This window comes from Bos javanicus, chromosome 29 (assembly GCF_032452875.1).
Source record: "Bos javanicus breed banteng chromosome 29, ARS-OSU_banteng_1.0, whole genome shotgun sequence".
NCBI lineage: Eukaryota > Metazoa > Chordata > Mammalia > Artiodactyla > Bovidae > Bos > Bos javanicus.
Genome location: NC_083896.1, coordinates 5,228,368 through 5,250,852, shown reverse-complemented (window position 1 = coordinate 5,250,852; position 22,485 = coordinate 5,228,368). Strand labels below are relative to the sequence as shown.

The window sequence follows — 22,485 nt, the reverse complement described above, 5'->3', positions numbered from 1 at the left end:
TGCTTTTAATGTTTTTCCTACATATTCGTTTGTTCAAATATTTTTCAGATGTCTTTCATATCCTTAACCTGGTGTTTCATCCCTGGAATGTGGTTATGAAGAGGATGGACATTGGCCTTCCTTTTTGGCAGTCTGAAAACTACAAAAGAAGATCCAAAATCTACTGTGAGCTTTGCAAAGGGAAAGAATAAGCTGTTCTTGAGGTCATATTATAATTGATCTACTCTACTTCAGGAAACCCAGGATTAAAGGAGGGGTAGAATTTAGCCAGATGAGTGGAAGGAGAGGAAAATTCTATGCTGCCCTTGAGTTTTGACAAGGATTCTCTGGAAGAAGAATCCTCTGTGCTTTGCATTCACGCATTTGACTGGGTTTCCACACCCGTGTGTTCTTTCATCTCTAGTAAGTTCAGATGGCAGATGAAAAGTGCCTATATCCTACCCCAAAAAATGAATGTGATTGCTTTTATTTAAATAAAATACAAAAGACAAATGGACATCATTAACACTACCACCACTTTAAGAAATAATGCAGCCATTGTAAGTCCTAAAGGTAAAATGAAGTTAAACACAGTGAAGTTATAATTGATTTTCCCCATTCTAGAAGTCACCAGGATAGGAGCCCCCTCAGCTACTAGAATTCCCAAAACCTTGGTTAGGTTTGTGACCTGTTCCTGATCATTTGGGTCCACACCAAATGAAAGGTCTGAGAGGGAAAGAGAAAGATCGTGAGAGGAAATTACAAATGAGGGAACCTCTGGCAACATTAATAAAGCTTATCATACCACATTCATAATCTAGAAACACCCCTATGTAGCCCTGGGGTCTTTGAATATAGTGGGGTAAGAATGGGAAGGTAGAAAAGAGACTGAAATGGCCATCCTTACTGACACAGAGAAGTAGAAAAATGTCCTCAGAGTTGAGCAGCATATCATTCCTGCTTGTCCAGGACTCCTTGCAGAGCCCTATAACCCAGTCACCGGAGTTTCCCACATCCACCTCCCAGTAGTGCTTGCCAGCGGTGAAGGTCTGAGCACCCCATGTAGGCGTGTTCTCTGGACATGCTGCGTCCCAAGGCACATCTCGATCGACAGGACCGCATTGCAGACGTCTCAGGGCTTCAATCAGAGGCACGCAACCGTTTCTTATTTTCCCATCCAACGTAATATACACTTCAGGAAAATGAAAGCAATGAAGTCAGAGAACAGCGTTTCAAGTTCTGAAGAACATATAACTGCAGTGGTGTTGTGACAAATGTGTAGCAACCAAATCTCTGAAATGAAGCCAAACTGATTTGTTTCATTTGCTGGGAATGTTTCAACCCACCATGACTGGTTTCAAGGCGCCAGTCCTTTAATAATTGCTCCTAAAGTTCTGGAACTTGTAACAATTAGCTCCCACAAGTGTGGCAGTACTGGCTCGTTCCAGAATACCCTTTAATCACAGATGTTAGACACCCTGTGTTACCACACCCTTTTATACAGAGTGTGTCACTGGAAATACATAGAAAGAACAGGAAGGGCTTCTTATCTATCTAAAGAGCCAGGAAATCCCTAATTATACAACTGGAGGAAGGAAAACTTTGAGAATACATAAAGATATAGGATGTCCGACTCTGGCTTATTTTCACTACCTCACCAAAAATTTGGGAGTCCGTTCATAGATGTCAAGAAAATAGCAAAATGGCCCTTAAGTCATCTCATTAATCAATCATCACAAAATAAAAAAATAATCATAATAAATATATATTATATTTTATATGACATTGTTATTTTTAGTCCTAAACAGGGATCACATTGCCTAGGATATAAGGGTTTAACATTTAAAGAAGTAAAAATAAAATAAACCAAATATCTATATGTGCTCTTTTTTTGCAGTGATTTCTCTCAGAATTTCTAACGGAGTCACTGCTAAATCAGAATCCAACTCATCCCATCTCAGTCCAGCTTCTCCTTTGTCCGCTGGGCTCACCGTCAGTTGCATTTGTCTCAGGGAGTCCTCTACACAATGAATTATGGATTGTTTTCAAGCTTTTTGACAGTCTTGTGATTTTTCATATACAAGCATTACCTTTAATATTCAGGTAAACATTTAAATAACAGCATTAAGGTGATTCTAAGAGTCTCAATATCCAGATATAATCTAAATATCCACAGCTAACTACAAGATGAAATACACTGAATGGATATGCATTTTTATAAGTCAAAGTGTTCTTTTTATTATTAACTCACTGCAAGTAGCTAAATAAAAAACTATGTGTCATATTTGATTATTTTTGACAGCCTTCAGTTAACTTTTCTGACTGATAATTAGCAATAAAATAAGTTAAAAGGGTTTGCATATGTTCTCTACAAAGAACAGACAGAGCGGTGAAGAGATATCATCAATGTGTTATCTATTCATGTAGTTTCCTATGTGATTTCCAATGTGATTGCCTTCACGCAGAGTGCTGCCTCTCACCTCGGAAGCTGTTAAGCCTTTCCAGCATCCCAGTGATGGTCCATGTACTGAGCTGTGGGTCCAAAGGCTGGGGAATATACAGCTGCATTAACTGACTCCTGTAAAGAGAAAGGCCCACTTACTAATAGGCCCAAAGGTATCATTAGCAACCCACTGATGATGCTTCAACAGAATCCTCATAATTACCTTTAAAGGGTATGAATTTAACTGCTCAGATGGATGAACACTGCAGTTGCTATGATATTTTACAATCTACTTCCTTGCTCTTGGCATATCAAACCTAGTAGAATGTGCCGCCGCAATCAAAACTGTGTTTCCTTCCTTCTAGCTTCCCTAGAGGATCCACACAGCAATTCACATCTAATTCCTGAAATCTAATAGGCGGAAAATTGTTGGAACTTATCATTTAATACATATGAAAGCTCAGCACTATTGTATGTTCTTTCTTTATGAATTCTACCTCACTCCTTTTCTCAGCATCCTTCTACCTACTGTTTCTCTGAGCTTATCTGCCTTTCCCATGGATGACCAGGAATAATCCTTGGATAACTAGGATTTGGAAATTAGGGGCAGGAAAAATCGTCATCTCTTTGCAACTTCTACAGAAAGCCTTGCAATAGAAACTGCGCTCCTCTCCACCATACGGTCACCAAAGGGTAGACTATATAAAACCTGGCAGACTATTAGAGAAGGAAGGAATAAATACAGAGAGAAAGATACTTCGTATTGAAAGGGAGGGTTCATCTTAGCAGAAATAGCCTGATCACTGTCACAATTATCATGATTTGAATAGAGGAGCAAACTTACCTTTTCATTGCGTCTTCCACACCCTGTAAAGAAAAAGAGAGGAAGGCTTAGTTTTCAGCACAAACTCTCCTCTTAAGTCTAGTTTCAGGATATGAGATTATACTGAAAAATTCATTATTTCCAGTTTTCTTCCTTAGATTAAAATCATTTGTCATTTCCCTTCTCCTTATAAATATGAAATCCAATCTCACATTTACATTAACTGACAAGATCATAATCTTAATAAAATTGAAAGTCAAACGTTCTTAGGGTGCATGAATGACTGTTCTTTGTCCTGATATACAAAAGTATTCACAGGGGTTTCCCCAAAGTTCTTTGGTGTGTGGACTCCAAATCTGCTGCTGCTGCTGCTGCTGCTAAGTTGCTTCAGACGTGTCCGACTCTGTGCGACCCCATAGATGGCAGCCCACTAGGCTCCTCTGTCCCTGGGATTCTCCAGGCAAGAATACTGGAGTGGGTTGCCATTTCCTTCTCCAAAGCATGAAAGTGAAAAGTGAAAGCGAAGTCACTCAGTCATGCCCGACTCTTAGCAACACCATGGACTGCAGCCTACCAGGCTCCTCCATCCATGGGATTTTCCAGGCAAGAGTACTGGAGTGGGGTGCCATTGCCTTCTCTGAATCTAGAACTTCAAAATAGAAAGGATGAATGCATCCTATGGTTACACATGTTACACATATTATCAAGTGCAAATATAAAGTTAACTTATCTGTTCAACACAGTCATCCCTCATTATATGAAGGGAATTCATTCTAAGAACCCCCTTGGATACTAAAATCCATCGGGTGTTCAAATTTTTATATACAATGGCACAGTATATCTGTATAATATACACACATTTTCCTGTATACTTTAAGCATCTCTAGATTACTTAAAGGCTTCCCAGGTGGCTCAGTGGTAAAAAGTGCACCTGCCCAGCTGGAGACAAGGGTTAGATCTCTGAGTTGAAGATCCCCTGGGGAAAGAAATAGCAACCCACTCCAGGATTCTCCAGGAGATAGTGAAAGACAGGGAAGCCTGGCGTGCTGCCATCCACAGGGTTGCAAAGAGTCAGATACAACTTAACAACTGAACAATGAACAACCAGTATTCTTGCCTGAAAAGTCGCATGTACGGAGAAGCCAGGCAGGCTATATATGGGGTCGCAAAGAGTTGGACACGACTTAGTGACTAAATAACAAGATTACTTATAAGATCTAATATAATGTAAATTCTATGTAAATCATTGTCAGCATTGGCAAATTGAAGTTTTTCTTTTTTGAAATTTCTGAATTTTCTTAAAAAATATTTTCCATTGGTGGTTTGTTGAGTCCCTAGATGCAAAACCTGTAGAGAGTTGGAAGGGCAACTGTATGGTAGAAGGATATAAGAAGGTTTGGGAGATTTTTTTTTTTCTGGCTCTGTTACTTGAATCTTGCCACATAGCCCTCCTTCTTCCATAGAAGGCAAAACTGATGTTTTGTCTCCAGGTTATACTGGAGGAACAAAACCTACCATCACAGAGGTAGAAGAGTCAGAATCTGGACTTTGGAGTCAGAAAAATAACGGAAGTCAAAGAAGATATAATGTCAAATGATACAAGTGTTTTCCAAGCAGGTTGGTGTTCTGCAGCCAACATCCGTCCTTAGTCCTTACCTGGAGCATGTCCACATCTGCTTTAAGGCACATTTCCTTCAGTTCCTCATATATTTTTCTCAGGAGTTTCCCCATATGAATCATTCTGGCTACATTTCTATTGAGTCGCTGAAAAATAACTGCGCCTTCAATTGCCAACATCTCTAAATGTTTTTGCTTTTCTTCCTGGAGATACTGACACACTTTAGGGTATTCAGCTCGTATCATCACCAGTCGTAGATTTATAAAACCCTGCAGTGACATTGGATGAATTAGATCATGTATTTAGATGGGATTTTATTCTTCCCTTATTATCTGTTGTCTATGTGTTGTATATAGAATGCTTGTCTTCGTTCATTTGGACTACTAACAAAAGTACTAAAGACTGAGTGCTTATTAATAACCGAAATACTTCTCACTGTTCAGTAAGGTAAGAAATACAAAATTAGTGCCAGCAGGTTTGGTGTACAGTGAGAGCCCACCTCTTAAATAGGCATCTTTTTTTTTTTTTTTTTTTTTGCTTAATAATAATTAAAATATACTCCACTTTACAAAGCACATTCACATACTTGGTTTTCATTTTTTACCATATGCATGTATTTTTTTGTTGAAGTATTATTGATTTTCAATATTGTGTTAGTTTCAGATATACTGTAAAGTGATTCAGTTATCCATATACATGTGTATAGCTAATTCTTTTTTCCAAATCTTTTTCACTATAGGTTATTACAAGATACTGATTATAGTTCCCTGCTGAGTGCTGAAGAGTTGATGCTTTTGAATTGTGGTGTTGGAGAAGACTCTTGAGAGTCCCTTGGACAGCAAGGAGATCCAACCAGGCAATCCTGAAGGAAATCATCTCTGAATATTCATTGGAAGGGCTGATGCTGAAGCTCCAATAATTTGATCATCTAATACAAAGAGCCAACTCATTAGAAAAGACCCTGATGCTGGGAAAGATTGAAGGTGGAAGGAGAAAGGGACGGTGGGATGAGATGGATGTGAGTTTGAGCAAGTTCTGGGAGTTGGTGATGGACAGGGAAGCCTGGTGTGCTGCAGTCTGTGGGGTCGCAAAGAGTTGGACACAACTGAGCAACTGAACTGAACTGATAGCTCCCTGTGCTATAAAGTAGGTCCTTGTTGTTTATCTATTTTTATGTAGAATAGTGTATATATGTTAATCCTAAATTCCTAATTTATCCCTCCCCTCACCTTCCCCTTTGATAACCATAGGCTTGTTTTCTGTGACTATTGGCCTATTTCTGATCTGTAAATAAGTGTAATTGTATCATTCTTTTAGATTCCACACATGATATCATATGATATTTGCCTTTCTCTGATTACTTCCCTTGGTATGATAATCTCTAGGTCCATTCATGCTACTGCAAAGGGCATTATTTCATTCTTTTTATGGCTGAGCAGTACTTCATTGTATAAATATACTACATTTTCTTCATCAACTCATCTGTCAACGAACATTTAGGTTTCTTCTATGCCTTGGCTAAATAGCCATCCTCTGGTTTTGTCCTCACATGGCAGAAGGGGCAAGTCTCTACTAAGCTTCTTTTTTTTTAGGGCTTCTTTTATAAGAATCCCATTAATAAGGATTCTTTCCTAATGACCTAATCACTTTCCAAAGGCCAAACCTCCTAACACTATCATTTTGGGGGTTAGAATTTCAACATTTGAACTGTGGGGGACCCAGACTTTCAGACCATAGCTTCTGTCTTCTGTGCTCCAGAAGGATGTGTTCTCAGAGACCTTCTGGCTCACTCCCTTTGATCCTTTTAGATCTCTACCCAGATGTAACCTTCATGATGGGTATTCTCTGGCCAGCATACATCCCCCAAACCTGTACTATTTATATATATCCCTGCTTTAATTTTCTTCCAAGAACTTTACAAATGTGATGTATTATAAATGTTATTCTTCTTTATTTGTTGTATGACTTCTTTTACAAGATTATATCCTACTGAAGTCATTGATTTGTTTCTTTTTGTCCATTTCCATATCTCTCTGTGGACCTATAACAGTGAGCAACATATCACATGCCCTCCTATGAAAGAATGGTTCATTAGGAAAACCATCTTAAATGATCAGGGTAATTTTGTTATTGTCCTGCAGTATTTTTACAGCACTATGTACAGATTTCTCTTTAATGAAATATTCTGTAATATAGCCTGCTGATGTATCTTCTTTAGAAGTCATTGAGTTCTTTGAAAATGAAAATGTAGTTCAACTTCTTTAGTTTCAGGCTCTCCATTCATAAATGTGAACCAATGAATAATAAAACCCCAAATCCTTAGCTAGGCATCTTGCCATGGCTATAATTACATTGCCAGCCATATCTCTCACTGCCTGCCTCGTACCATATGTACTAATTAATAGGAGCTATCTACATGCCCCAAATAATTCTATGATTTTTTCTCATATTTAGCTTTCTTGTCCCTTAGATCTCTGTGTTATGAATTTACAGGTTCTACTAAAACATTAGCTTCAGGGTGATTTTTATTTTTTTGAGAAGCTTTACATTCAAAGTTTATTAAACTCCTACAGAACTGTTTTTTTACCTTCATCCGAGTGACCCTTGCATTTTGTTTTGTGATACTGCATTTTCTTGTCTCTACTGAAGTATTAGTGGTAGATATTGCTTTATCAAGATAATCAGGAAAAATCTTTTATTTACCTATTGGGGTCATTCAACATGAAATCCTACATTGAAGGTCATGTTTTTCCATATGCAGCTCTCTTTGATCACCCTCTCAGGGGACATTATGATTTAATTCAAGTTCTTCCACTGTAAGTTACCAGGTTATTTGTTCCAAACTGGCTCTAAGGGATTCAGGGTCTGCGGCTTACCTCCCATGCTCTGAGTGTGTTGGTCACTTTTTTTATATTTCGTTGATTTTCCTGTTTCTTTTTCCAAATAGACTTCATTTGCATCAGAAGGTGCTCCTGCAAAATAACTATTATTTGTAGCACTAGAATAGCAAAGTTAGTACATTTCAGATATTTTAAAGAAGATATAAGGGGATGAACATGGGACAAACAGTAAAAAGAGCAGATATGTCAGTAATTTTCCTTTGGAATACTATCTCCTAAATCTGGGGAGATCAAACAAAGATGGAATGTCTAAATTTGAAAAAATGTAATCCATTATCTGAGGAATCTAGCATTGAATTTATAATAACCTGGTCAGTTTTCAGAAGTGAATCTTGCTTTTGTTTCTGGGTTTGGTTTTTTTTTTTTTTTTTTTTTCATGTTACACATTTTTTTAAGTCAACATGAACAAATTCCTAGAAAGACACAAATTACCAAAATTAACTCAAGAAGAAATGGAAAATGTGAACAGGCCTGTATGTAGTAGAGAGAGTGAATCGATAATGAAAAATTTTCCAACAATGAGAAGCCAAGAACCAGATGGTTTCACTGATGAAATGCACCAATCATTTAAAGAAGAATCAATACTAATCTTTCTCCAACTCTTCTAAAATAATGGAAGAGGAAGGAATACCTTTTAATTCATTCTGTGAGGTCTCTTGCTTTATATTTAATTGTGAAATATTAGCCCTCAGTTTTCCTGTGGCACTGTTAGAAAATGTTGGCCAGTGTTTCTAAATCTGCTATAATTAGAACAGGACCATTATAATCATGTTTGTGGTAGCCAATGACTTTTACTGAAACTAGATATTTATCTTCCACACTGTGTGCACGCTTAGTGGCTCAGTTGTATCTGACTCTCTGCGACGCCATGGACTGTAGCCCACCAGGTTCCTCTGTCCATGGGATTCTCCGGGCAAGAATATTAGATTGGGTAGCTATTCCCTTCTCCAGGGGATCTTCCTGACCCAGGGATCAACCCCACGTCTCCTGTATTGCAGGCAGATTCTTAACTGTCTGAGCCACCAGGGAAGCCCATCTACCACATTACTTCTGAAGTACCAGCATCCTAATCCTCATCAATTTCATCATCATTCCTCTCTTTCAGCTCAACAGAATTTAAACATCAGGAAAGCAAGGATGATATCTAGTTTCTTCACTGCTTTATCTCTAGATTTCAGAATAGTGCCTGGCACATGGTGTTCAAAAATTGTATTTGTTAATAGCATAAAGTGATAATGGTTGTTAACCAATGTATTTTCCTCAGTGCCTATCAGATACAGGGTCTTCCACATTTTAAAGTTCAGTCAGAGATATTACTTACCCTGTAGTGCTCTGCAACCTGCATTACTGAATAGTGTTCATGAGTGGCATGCCCTGTGGAACGAGAGCAGAACAAGCACAGCAGGCTCTTGTCAGCTTCACAGAAGTAGAGCTTTATCACTTGGTGTGTCCTACACATCTGCTTGGCAGAGCCAGGTAACTGGCAGATAACTGAGTTTCCGGTGGAACGAATATGTTTCTTAGCAAGAATAGTGCTTTTGAGGTCCATTTTTGGAGATGCCGCCTTGCACACAGGACAGCAAGTAACTGTTGGGGCATCTTCCCACAAGAGACAGAGGCAGGGAGTACAGAATCGGTGCCCACACCTAATGGTGGCAGGGTCTGTGAACGTGTCCTTGCAGATGGAGCAGATGATCTCAGTGGGGAGACACTGTGCGGAAGCAGATGCCATGTTTCTAAGAAAACAAAAGGAAAGGACTTTCTTGACTTTCAGCATGTGAGCTGAGCTTAAGCTTTCTCTCGCCAATACACATATGTCCTATAGGAGGACAGCCCATGTTTTGAGGATGGTGAAGAAAAGAGAGTCCTATAGACCAGTAAAATGTGTTATTATTTTCCACCATTGGCCTCCAGCACTACTTCTCAGTTCCCTATTAGAAATCCAGTATTTTCCACATATATTATCTCTTTTTCAAAGACAAAGAATCAGAGGTTCTGGGATCATTCATAGGCAGCTAATCACATTGTGTCCGAAACTATCACAATTTTCCCCTTTTTTACTCGCTCTGATTGGTTAACACAAGGTATTTGTTCAAATCCTGGCCAATGAAATAAGACGCTAAAATTCCTAGGACAATTCTAGAAAAAATTTTCTTGTTCCAGAAGAGATGCACAGAATTAACGGATGGCTTTTTCTGTTTCTGGTCATTTTCCAGATATAATGCCCACTTGCATAGCCATTTTGTGATCACAGAATGAGTTGGCCTGAGGAGAAAAGCCAATAGTCTAAGGATAACAAAAACAGAAAGAAATGGTTTTTAACAATGGCATTGAACAATAGTTAACTAATTCTGAAGAAGCCAATTCCCAACTAAATTAACACAAATCTCTAGACTTAAAATCCTAGCAGAAGAAAGTTTGTGTTTACCACCACATACAAAAAGAACTTTGCACAGGATCTACTGCCATATACATGTCGGGGGTTCAACAAAAATCATGCAGCATATCATAAGGCAAGAAAAATTTAGTCTAAACAGACAAAGCAGTCATCAAAACCAGACTTAGATATAAAACAGATATTAGAACTATTAAGATAACTAAGATAGTAACGATGACCCTATATGCAAGACAGCAAAAGAGACGCAGATGTAAAGACCAGACTTTTGGACTCTGTGGGAGAAAGCGAGGGTGGGATGATTTGAGAGAATAGCATTGAAACATGCATATTATCATATGTGAAACAGATCACCAGTCCAGGTTCTATGCATGAGACAGGGTGCTCAGGGCTGGTGCACTGGGATGACCCTGAGGGGTGGGATGAGGAGGGAGGTGGGAGGGGGTTCAGGATGGGGAACACATGTACACCCATGGCTGACTCATGTCAATGTATGGCAAAAACCCTACAATACTGTAAAGTAATTAGCTTTCAGTTAAAATAAATTAATTAATTTAAATAATAATAACTATGATTAGTATGTTAAAGACTTTTATTAAAAAGATGTTGACAACATGCAAGATAGGTAATTTCAGGAAACAGATGAAAAGTATAAGATAAGCAGATAGGCTAGATATAACATATGCAGAGAATTTTATGTTTGGGTTCAGAAGTAGGTACAAGTAAGAAAATTACCAGTGAGCATGGGAGTATGTCAGTGTAAAATACAAAAACTAAACACAAAAAGGAAAAACAAAGAGTAAAAAATTACAACAGAACAGAGCATCAAAGAGCAGTAAGACAACATTAAATGTTGTTTAACATCGTTTAACATCTGTGTGATTAGATTTCCAGAAAGAAAATGAAGATATAATAGGGCAAAGTGAAGTGAAAGTCACTTAGTCATGTCCAACTCTTTGCAGGCCCATGGACTATACAGTCCATGGAATTCTCCAGGCCAGAATACTGGAGTGGGTAGCCTTTCCCTTTCTCCAGGGAATCTTCCCAACTCAGGGATCGAACCCAAGTCTCCCACACTGCAGGCAGATTCTTTACCAGCTGAGCCACCAGGGAAACCCAACAGGGCAAAAGAAGCATTTAAAGAAATAATTTTAGAGGCTCTTCCAAAATTAGTGACAGACAGCATAAAAGAGATCTGTGATATTCAGAGAATATCAGACAGAAAAATACGAAACGAATAAGCAAACAAAAACACAACTAGGCAAGTTATATTAAAACTAAATAAAAACAAATAACAAAGAGAAATTCTTTCTTTCCTTCTTTCTTTTTACAAAGATAAATTCATTAAGGGAGTCACAGAAATAGGAAAAATAAAGATTATGCACAGAAAAATAAAGATAAAAATTAGAGCAGAAACCATGCAGACAAGAAAACAATTAAGTGACATCTTTAGATTGCTGAAAGAAAACAACTGTTCACCCAAAATTCTCATATCTAGTGAAAATATACTTCAAAAGTAAAATATTAGAATTTTTCAAAAAGAAGAAAGAAAACTTGAGGGAATTCAGTTTCATCAGGTCTAATCTATAAGAAAGAGATAAAGAAGCTCTTCATTTAGAAGCATATGGTGTGCTAAGAAGAAAATTGATCTACTCACAAAAAATAAGTGATACTGGAAATTGAATAAAGGCAAAACATAAGCTCTTATATTTTTCTTTAACTCACTATTTTTTTTAATTTTTTTTTTAAACTTTACAATATTGTATTGGTTTTGCCATATATCAACTATTTAAAGCAATAGCTTAACAATGAACCATGTGTTTATGAAACTTATGACAAAAATGACACAAGAAATAGAAAAGAGGAATTGGAAATATTCTAAGGATTTTACATTAAATGAAAAGCAATATAGTATTACTGAAAGTGGACAAAGATTATTTAAAGAGGTATATTTTGAACGGGGCTTCCCTGGTGGCTGAGTGGTAAAGAAACCGTCTGCAATGCAGGAGATGCAGGTTTGATCCTTGGGTCAGGAAAATTCCCTGAAGAAAGAAATGGCAACCCGTTCCATATTCTTGCCTGGGAAATTGCATGGACAGAGGAGCCCGGCAGGCTACAGTCCTTGGGGTCGCAAAAGAGTCGGACGCGAGCTAGTGACTAAACAACAAGAACATTTTAAGCTAACTATGTATATTCATAGATGATAAAGCTATGAGTGTAGAAAATCCCAAAGAATCTTGTCGGGAGCTGCGGTAGGCATTACTGACAAAATGGAGGCATGGCCCCAGACCCCTCTCCTCATTCCGCAGGCACGGATCCCGGGATGAAGGAGTTAGGCCTTGTAATTCTGACTTGTCTTTTCTTCTCCTCAGCTGAGTTGACTGAAAAGGAATATTAAGGTGCTTATTGTTCTTGAGAGGAGCGTAAGAAGGCACAAAAGCCTTCTGTAGCTGTGCTCAGAAAATAATTCATAAAGTTAATCACTGACATTTGTTCAAGGACTTTTACAAAAGAGTGTTCCAGGATGAGCACAGAGGCCATAGCTTGAGGCCATGGGAGGGATTGCTATCTGAAGCTTATTTGTGAGGAGAATGTTTATGACAAAGGAGTTTACTGAATTTAGGGCTTAGAAATAATTAAAACAGAAGTTAAAGATTTAAGGAATGTTGTAAAGTTAGCATATTTTACTATAGCTTATAGAAGTTAGGAATTTTTAGAGACGCTATAGCTAGAAGCCTTTTTAAGAGACAGTGAGCTCAGGATGTTAGGGGCAAACAGGATTTAGGAAGATAAGTAGTAAACTGAGGAATGTAGCATGAGTTACAATGTAATCACAAGTTAACTACAGGACACATTAGAAGAGGTAGATAATAGATGATAAGGCTGATTCCCAGAGAATCACTAAAGCAGGAACTCTGTTTGAAGAGCAACAATGATTTATGGAGATAATAAATCTGGGAGAGGAGGAACTGAAAATGTCAAACCTCTGGCCCAGTGTTTTTGTAAAAATATAAAAGAGAATCTTAAACTTGGAATAAACAGGCAGTCCACAGAAAAATGAGAGGCTGTCTCATTGCAGACACTGTCCATCTCTTCAGGTTGAATCCCTGGCTGCTGGAGTTGGACTCTGGCAGAATCTAATATAAAACATCCTGGAAGTAATAAGCAAATTTAGCAAGGTCAGAAAACAAAGGGCCAATATATAAAAATTGATTTTAATGCCACACACCTGTATGAAAATTTTGTATTTGAATTTCTTTAAACTTCACATTTATAATAACTTCAAATAATGAGTTAGTCAAATGCAATAAGTTCTAGAGATTTGATAAAAAAAAAAATTGTACCTATAGTTAGTGATATTGTATTGTATCATTAAAAATGTGTTAAATGGGTAGATCTCATGTTAAGTGTTCTTATACTACAACTTAAAAAAAAGGGCAAAGGAAACTTTTGCAGGTAATATATTGATATGTTCATTATCTTGGTTTTGATGGAGGATTTGTAAGTGTATACATGTATCAAAAGATTGTCAAATTGTACATTTTAAGTATGCAGAATTTATTTTTTGTCAATTATGTCTGAACACAATTATTAAATTTTAAGAAAATGAAGGTGGCGCAAGTGGTAAAGAACGTGCCTGCCAATGCGGGAGACATAAAAGATGCAGGTTCAATCCCTGGGTCAGGAAGATCCCCTAGAGGAGCGCATGGCAACCTATTTTAGTATTTTTGCCTGGAGAATCCCATAGTCAGAGAAGCCTGGGGGGCTACATCTGTAGGGTCACAAAGAGTTGGACACAAGTAAAGTGACTTGGCATATGTGCATGCCAAAAAAATGAAATAACTAGTTATAATTTTAATAAAATATCAATGGAAGAAAAGAAGATCTAGATAAATGGAGAATTATGTTTATACACTGGACAATTTAATACTGTTAAAATGGCAATCTTCTTCTATATGATATATAAATTTAACATAATCTCTGATAAAACTCTAGAAAAATTTTATAGGTATATACAAACTGGTTTTGAAATGTATTATGGCATACCAAACAAGTAGAATAGCCAAAACAATCCTAAGAAATAAAATCAGAATACTCACATTACTTGATTTTAAAAGTTAGTAGAATTCTATAGTACTAAAAACACACAGTATTGGGAAAAGGAAAGACATACTGATTATTAGAATGAAACTGAAAGTAGAGACCTGCAAAGATATAGTCAGCTGATTTTTTTTTTTTTTTTTAACAAGTTTTTAACTGTAGCCAGTATTCTTGGGCTTCCGTTTTGGCTCAGCTGGTAAAGAATCTGCCTACAATATGGGAGACCTGGGTTCGATCCCTGGGTTGCGAAGATCCCCTGGAGAAGGGAAAGGCTAACCACTCCAGTATTCTGGCCTGGAGAACTCCATGGTATAGTCCATGGGGTCGCAAAGAGTTGGACACGACTGAGAGACTTTCACTTTAACTTTCATCAGCACTTCACTGGAGAAAGAATAGCCTTTATCCAGATAAAACACCAAAAGCACAATCCATGAAAGAAATTAACACACTAGGCTCCTCTGTCCAGGGAATTCTCCAGGCAAGCATACTGGAGAGTGGGTTGCTATTCCCTTCTCCTGGGGATCTTCCTGATCCAGGGATCAAACCTGGGTCTCCTGTATTGCAGGCAGATTCTATTTCACTCCAAAGTATTTATCCAAATGAACTGAAAAGACTGACAAGACAAGATAAGACTTCTCTGGATCCACAAAGATTACAGAGATATCTCACTCTTCCTATTAAACCTGGAGCTGCTATGTAAACACAGTAGAAGTTTCTCCCCTAAGAGTCAATAGGGAGCCCTTCAGATTCTCTCCTGGCTTCCTTAATCCTCAGCAAAACCTAACCATGAAGACATTGGGTCTAACTGAGAATTAAGGGACTGTATCCCAAAGAAGCTGGCAGAATTATCCAGTGTGCACTGGCAGAGATTGTGAGAGTTCCCTTAGGACTAGATTTTGAAATACTTGATCAAAGGGCTGGGACATAAAACAGGATAAGAGAGAGTTTACTGGATGGGGACACTTCCTCAGGATACAGAATATAATAGTTTGACAAGGACATTAGAAGATGGGGCACATTTGATGCTTGCAGGCTCCTACAACCCTAGGAAAATGATGGCCCATGCTTAACAATGAAATGCAAGAACTGCTGTGTAAGATGGGACTGGACAGGATTCAAAAGCCAAAGGGCATTTTCATGTTAAAGTGAATATGTTATGAAATCAGAAGATCAATCACAGCATTGTGTTTATCAATAAAGCCAAGAGGATACACTATCCACCAAGATTATCACAAATGTGCTGCCGAGAGAGAGATAGCATCAGAATGCAGTTCAATGGTAGCTGTCCTCTCCAGGATTAGGACAGTGATAAAGAGTGTTTAGATAGCTTGGCTACTGATCTCAATCAGATGATAGGATGTTTAACTACCAGGTGCCAGCAGACTGAATCTGTGTAATGACTAGCAAGGGTTGAGCAGGAACCAAGATGACTTGACCCACATGGAATTGCAGAGATAGTTAATAAAATGAATAGCACCCCCAGGGGCAGAATAGATACAAGAGAAGCCAATAATACTGCTGTAAGATATGAACAGAAGAAGGCAAGAAAGTATTATCAAGAGGCAGAGGGGTTTTTTCTCTAGTTAATGATCCTTCTTGCCAGACTTTCCTTATTTTCAGACGTAGAGCTCCTTGATTGATAAGGTGACCACATCCCTTGGAATAAGTTCTCTGTGACATCATGAAAAGTATCTACTGTAGAGATTACCCAATCCTTATCCAAAGGGACCTATGGTCAATAACCAAAATGACTTAGGAAAATGACTTAGGAAAATGCATTCAGTTTGACTTCAAACAAGGTAGGAGTTTTAATTGACACTTGAAGACCTGAAGCATAATCCTCATCTCATGTTAGACTAAAAACAAATGAGAATCACTTAACAAAAGCAGCTCTGGAAGACTCCTGAGCATCCTGAGTCTCTTGGGTCTATAGACTCACCTAATAGCATTCTCTTGGAAGCTGAATATGTACTGGACACAAAAGACCTCACTCACAAGTCTGGCAGATGACACTGTCTGGGTTACCTCTGCTGGGGCTGCTGCCCAGAATATCTTCACCTAATCACTCATGTAGCTTCATGGGCTTCCTCACAGCCTGGTAATTAGTTTCCTAGTTATTTCCATCCCAATATTGTCAGGAGGAATTGTGCAACACAGCGTATCTCACCTGTTATGGTCATAACCCTACCCAGATTCAAAGGGATGGAACACTTTGAATTGTGAGCAGTTTTGAAGTTACACTGTAGGAAAAGAATGGGAAATGGGATATTGTTCAATCTCTTTGGGGATGAGGAGGAGAGGAATAAATCTTGCTATATCTGCTCTTCCTGATAAGTTGACCTCAGGGATCTGGATCCAGAGAGTGAAGGCCCTGGATTCAATGAGTCTTTTATAGATCTACCTTTCAAGCTCCAGATGTCTATTAAATGGTTCTCTAGCTCTCTGGAAATTTGGTACAATAAATATTTTTTATGTGAAAGGGCCCTTTAAGGGTTTGGTGTCAACTGGACAATCACTCTGAATACAACATAATAAAAGGCATATTGATACAGATATGCACAATTCTGAATGGGAGAGATGTTCGTTTCCTCACAGGGCACCAGGAACAGACTTGATAATTCCAGGCCAATGGAGTGAAGAAGGTCAGAACCTCTCTTCAGCAGGAAGCCCCTTCTGATGTCTCCATATTTCACTGAAAAGTCTCATCAATATAGGTCTTGGGGCTTCCCTGGGAGCTTAGTGGTAAAAGAACCTGCCTGTCAATGTGGAAGACACATGTTCAATCTCTGGCCCAAGAAGATCCCACACGCCGAGGAGCAACTAAGGCCAGGTGCCACAACTGTGGAAGCTGGGCTCTGGACCTGGGGAACAGCAACTCCTGAGCCCACGCGCTGAAACTACTGGAGCTCATGCTCAGCAGCAAAGGAAGCCACCACTCTAAGAAGCCATGCACTATAATGAAGACACAGCACAGACAGAAATAAGTAAATAAAATGATAAAAAATAAAAAGGCAGGCCTTGTGGACTTGTGTCCATGTGCGTCTTCCTGAGGAGAGGGTAGCATATCCAGCCTGTAGTAGACAGATGTTCAAAATCCGTAGCTAAGCCATCCCCTAGACCTTACCACTAAGTGTGGCCTGCAGAGCTTGAAACGTGGCCCCATCTTTAGAAACTGCTCTGTTTGCACAGTCTCTGTGCCTCCAATACTCTGAAGGACAGTCAGGCGAGTTCTTCTGACCTCCCACTCTTCTGGACTCTGGAAATTTCTGATGCGGTCTCTGAGACATGGCATCTCTTTGCTAACATCTAGTGTCTGTACTGTCATTCTGCTGTGAAGGAATAGGCCCCGTCCTTGCCACACAGTTTTGAGTGTTCCTGTGTGTATCTCTACTCTGGGCCTACTGAATCAGGATGTCTGACAAAGCCACCCTGAAATCCTTTCCCTTCTCCTTCATTCTCTGTCTGGCCCAGATCTCAGCACAAAGCCATATTCTAGGACTCTGCTCTTTCTGTTTGCTTTCGTAACATAAGGTGTGTTGATCATCAAAATATCCCAGAATGAAGAGTCAGGGCTGCCAGTTCTTACCTAAGAACCAGCAATAAATATATAGGATCCTAAAGAGGAGGTGTGGAGAAGGCAATGGCACCCTACTCCAGTACTTATGCCTAGAAAATCCCATGGAAGGAGGAGCCTGGTAGGCTGCAGTCCATGGGGTCGCTAGAGTCATACATGACTGAGCGACTTCATTTTCACTTTTCACTTTCATGCATTGGAGAAGGAAATGGCAACCTGCTCCAGTGTTCTTGCCTGGAGTATCCCAGGGACAGGGGAGCCTGGTGGGCTGCCGTCTATGGGGTCGCATAGAGTCAGACACGACTGAAGCGACTTAGCAGCAGCAGCAGCAAAGAGGAGGTGGCAAAAGGTGAAGCTTTCCAGAATGTTCAGTCTTTTTCCTATGATGTGACTTCAAGAAACTGGAGTGAAGTTTCTCTTGTTTTGACTGATTCCACAAACGTGAGGAGGTCGTGACTTACAGGACAAGGATTTGGCGTATTATATCATAGGAAGAGAGGAAGAAGAAAGTAACGTCCAAAGGATCAGAGATGAGAGGGAAACAAGAGATACCAGGAGTAGAGAGGCACTTAGAGAAAGCAGTATGAAAAAAGAAAAGAAATGTAATTGTAGAGAAAATTGGATAACAGGGCTACGTGACCTTGTGGGCAGTTATAGAGAAAAAGAAGTTCAAACAGTGCCTGGTCCAAAGTAAACTACCCTTGCTTTAATTGATGAACCCAAGAGAAAGATAACTCTTGGGCAATATCAGCAAAATTGTAGAGAATATGAGATACTGATAAAGGAGGCAACAGGCAAAATTTTCTGCACATTTCAAAACTATTCTTGGTGGTTAATGTTTAGTTGCTGAGTTGCGTCCAACTCTTTTGTGACGCCATGGGCTATAGCCCACCAGACTCCTCTGTCCACGGGATTTCGCAGGCAAGAATACTGGAGTGGGTAGCCATTTCCTTCTCCAATTCTTGGTGGTAGAAAACTCCCATTTCAAGAAGTTGGCATGAAGCTTCTGCAGTTTAACACCCAAAGTGAAAAAGACATTGGAGACCACTATGGTCTGTGGATAAGAGTACAGATCCTGAAGCTAAATTGCTGAGTTAGACCCGTTGTTCTCTAGACCCTGCCATCTTGAGACGATTCTGTATCTCCACTTGCAAAACAAACCAGGTACCTATTTGAAAGAGGGATAATTGGATCAGCATCTTGTAGAAGAGTTAATTTCTACTAATTATCAAGTAAAAATGACAACAAAAGAGAAAGGGAGCTCAGTCACGAGAAAGACAACAATGTAAGAATTGGAAGAAAAGTAGAGAGTCTTAAGGAAAAGCTAATAAAAATAAAGCAAAGAGAGAAAAGAAAAAACAAATTTGAGATGGTAGTTGATGAAAGGAAAACACCCTCGTCAAAAGGTAGCTGAGTTCAGGAAAAGCATTTAAAAGATTTTTGAAACTTTTAAAATTTATTATAGAAGAATGATGTAGGAAAACATATATCTATGTTTATAATCCAGGTTGGGGATTTCATTTGTTTTCCAAACTCAGGGTTCTAAGTTCCCTGTATTCAGGGACAATTGATGGACCATGGGTCTTATCAAACAAAAGGAAAGTTGAATTCTGATTGTGGGCTGAGTTGGGTCTTTGGGGAAAAAGAGGATCTTGTGCTATACTTGGTCACTCAATCGTGTCCAACTCTGTGAGCCCATGGACTATAGCCCACCAGGCTATTATTCTCCAGAGACAAGATTCCCCTCAAAGATGACAAAATCTTTTGGAAAAGTGGGAATATCAGACTTTCTTTTCTACCCTTCTCATGTGAATTTGTGCCTGCCACCAAACACTAACATTCAAGAGTTTTTCAAAAATGCAGAGATTGCTGTGATTTGTGAAATACATTTTAAAACATTATTTAATCCCTAGAATATGTGCTTGGGTGTTCATTGGAAGGACTGATGTTGAAGCTGAAACTCCAATACTTTGGCCACCTGATGCAAAGAGCTGACTCATTTGAAAAGACCCTTATGCTGGGAAAGATTGAAGGCAGGAAGAGAAAGGGATGACAGAAGATGAGATGGTTGGATGGCATCACCGACTCAATGGACATGAGTTTGGGTGGACTCTGGGAGTTGATGATGGACAGGGAGGCCTGACATGCTGCGGTTCATGGGGTGGCAAAGAGTGGGACACGACTGAGTGACTGAACTGAAATGATATGTGCTCAGAATTTTTCCCAAAAAGGATATCAACCCTATAACTGATTTCACACCATGAGGATCTTTTCTATTTATCTTCCCCTCAATCCTTATTTCAATATTTATGAAAGCAACCTTACCAGTCCATCTCAATAAATTTTGCTGGCTAATTTTTTTTAATAAAACTTTCTCCAGTGAAACACAAAATTAAAATAAAGAAAATACTCATACCAAAAATATTAACAAATATTAACAAAATCACTAATAGATGCTAATTATGTATTATGAGTTAAAGTAGTTTATTTTTGTTATTTGGTACTTTACAAATTTGCAAGTAGCAAAAATATTAGTGCAAGACTGTGTTAGGAAAGAGGATGTAGATGGCTGTCTCTGCAGTATCCACAGACCTTGGAATGAACTGTAATAAAGCTTCCTTTAATGGAAGCAAACTCAGAACCACCAAGGCATCCAGAAGGGAGTCTCCAGGTGCAGAGAGCAGCTCTCACCACAACTCCACTTCTTTGAAGATTTTCTGGATAACCCTCGAGGGGACCACAGGTGGGGTTTTTCCACATAATATGGTCCTGGTTTCATTTTTATTCAAACAAGGGTCAGAAAGGAGGCTGGAACTTTGATTACAGGCTTTCTTAAAGGCTCAATTAAAACTACAAGGAAAGACAAACACTAACCAAAAGCAAGGCAATCTTGTTTTATACAACTCACATTTCTCACCTTTCAGTTGGTGCTTCTTCTCAAGGAACCTCTGTGGCCTGATTTTGTTTGTCCCCAACACCAGAGACTGATTCTCTGTCTTTGCCCGCTGTCCACATTCAGGAAGGTGAGGAGATGAGAGAGAGCAAAAGAAGCTCCCCTTCCCAGCTGTGCTGTTTCCCTTCTTAAAAGGGATGCTAGGCCCATTTGATGTTAATTGTCAAGGCTGACGTAGCCTAGTAGGTACATCAGAATCACCTGCAGGGCTTGGTAGACCACAGGCTGCTAGGCTTCAGCCACAACGATTCTTGATTCAGTAGGTCTGGGGTCACAGAGTTTGCACGTCTAGTGAGAGGCGAGTTTGCATATCTAATGAGAGGCGAGTTTGCATAGCTCACAAGGTGCTGTTTCCTGGACCATAATTTGAGAATCTCCGACTGAGACTATGTCTATTACAGGTGATACTTTTAGGTTGTACAGGAAGGATAGTTTAAAAAGAATCTTATTGCCAAGCACAGGCTGGAAGCACACTGTGACCTTGCTGCTGCTGCTGACCTTGCTACTATCGCCTTTTATAGTCTGTGGTGGAAAGCATAAAGTGGCCGAAAATGCTGGCTCTTTCTCCCATATAGCTACAGGGCCTTGAGAGGAATGCAGGAGTACCACCATGCATCCTTAGCTTGCAGGGCCCAGAAAATCTAGCAACAAGGTACAGGCCTCTCGTCCAGGGGCCCAGGCAGCCCCACCTCTGGATCATTCCTTTCCCTATCCCAACTTCACAGGAAATATGTCCTTATTACATCAGTTCTCAAAGTGTGTTTTTGAGAATTGTGGGAGTCTGTGAGGTCAAAATTATATTTAAAATAATATTTAGAGAATATTTGTCCTGTGGCCTAGATGGCTTTATAAATGTTATTTTATAAATTATTTTATAAAATTATTTAGTAAATAAATATTTAATTATTTTTAGGTTTAATTTCTAATATGGTGTGTGTGTGTGTGTGTGTGTGTGTGTGTGTTAGTCTCTGTTGTGTCTGACTCTTTGCAACCCCATGGACTGTAGCCCACCAGGCTCCTCTGTTCATGGAATTTTCCAGGCGAGAATACTGGAGTGGGTTGCTATTCCCTTCTCCAGGGGATATGGCATATTCTGATGTTAAAAAAAAAAAAAAAAAAAAAAAGCCCAGTTAACAAAAAGCTTGTGGGACTGTACAATAATTTATTAGTTTAACTGAGGTGCAATGTATATACCATAAAATCCACCCACCTAATATGTACAGTTTAATGACTTCTAATAAATGTTTGTTAAGTTTATTTTATTCAACCATCATCACGTCCACTTCTAGTATACATCTGTCTTTCCAAAAGATCCCTCCTGATCTATCACAGTCAGTCCCTACTCCTATCCTCAGCTCCATGCAACCAGATACCTTTCTGTCTCTCTAGTTTTATTTTTTTAGAATCATCACATGTATGAAATCATATTACACATAGTTGCCGGGGCCCGGCCCCAGCTGATCCAGGGTATTCGAAGGAGAGACGGCGTAGGCGACCTATTTATTTGTTTATTTATCAAAGATGGAAAGAATAATAGAATGAGGATAGCTCAGTAGGAAAATTCAGTGGAGAAAAGAAGCTGAGTAGCTTGGTTTACGCGGAAAATCAATATAACCCGTGACACCGGGTTAGCTCTGACCACGGAGGCCGCAGGTGCCCTCTCAAATAGCGGAAGGTGCCCCACCTTAGACATCTTCTA

At 39.1% G+C, this 22,485-nt stretch overlaps 1 protein-coding gene across 1 annotated transcript; it reads right to left on the bottom strand.

Annotated features, from left to right (window-relative positions):
• Positions 1–335: 335 nt before the first annotated feature.
• LOC133241755 (tripartite motif-containing protein 77-like) lies at positions 336–9,495 on the bottom strand. The gene is made up of 5 exons (XM_061407686.1): positions 9,085–9,495; positions 7,740–7,835; positions 3,267–3,289; positions 2,460–2,557; positions 336–1,171 (listed from the first exon to the last, which is right to left on the bottom strand). Exons 1-5 carry the CDS (start codon positions 9,493–9,495, stop codon positions 678–680), a joined length of 1,122 nt encoding a protein of 373 aa, XP_061263670.1. The 3' UTR covers positions 336–677.
• Positions 9,496–22,485: the final 12,990 nt, after the last annotated feature.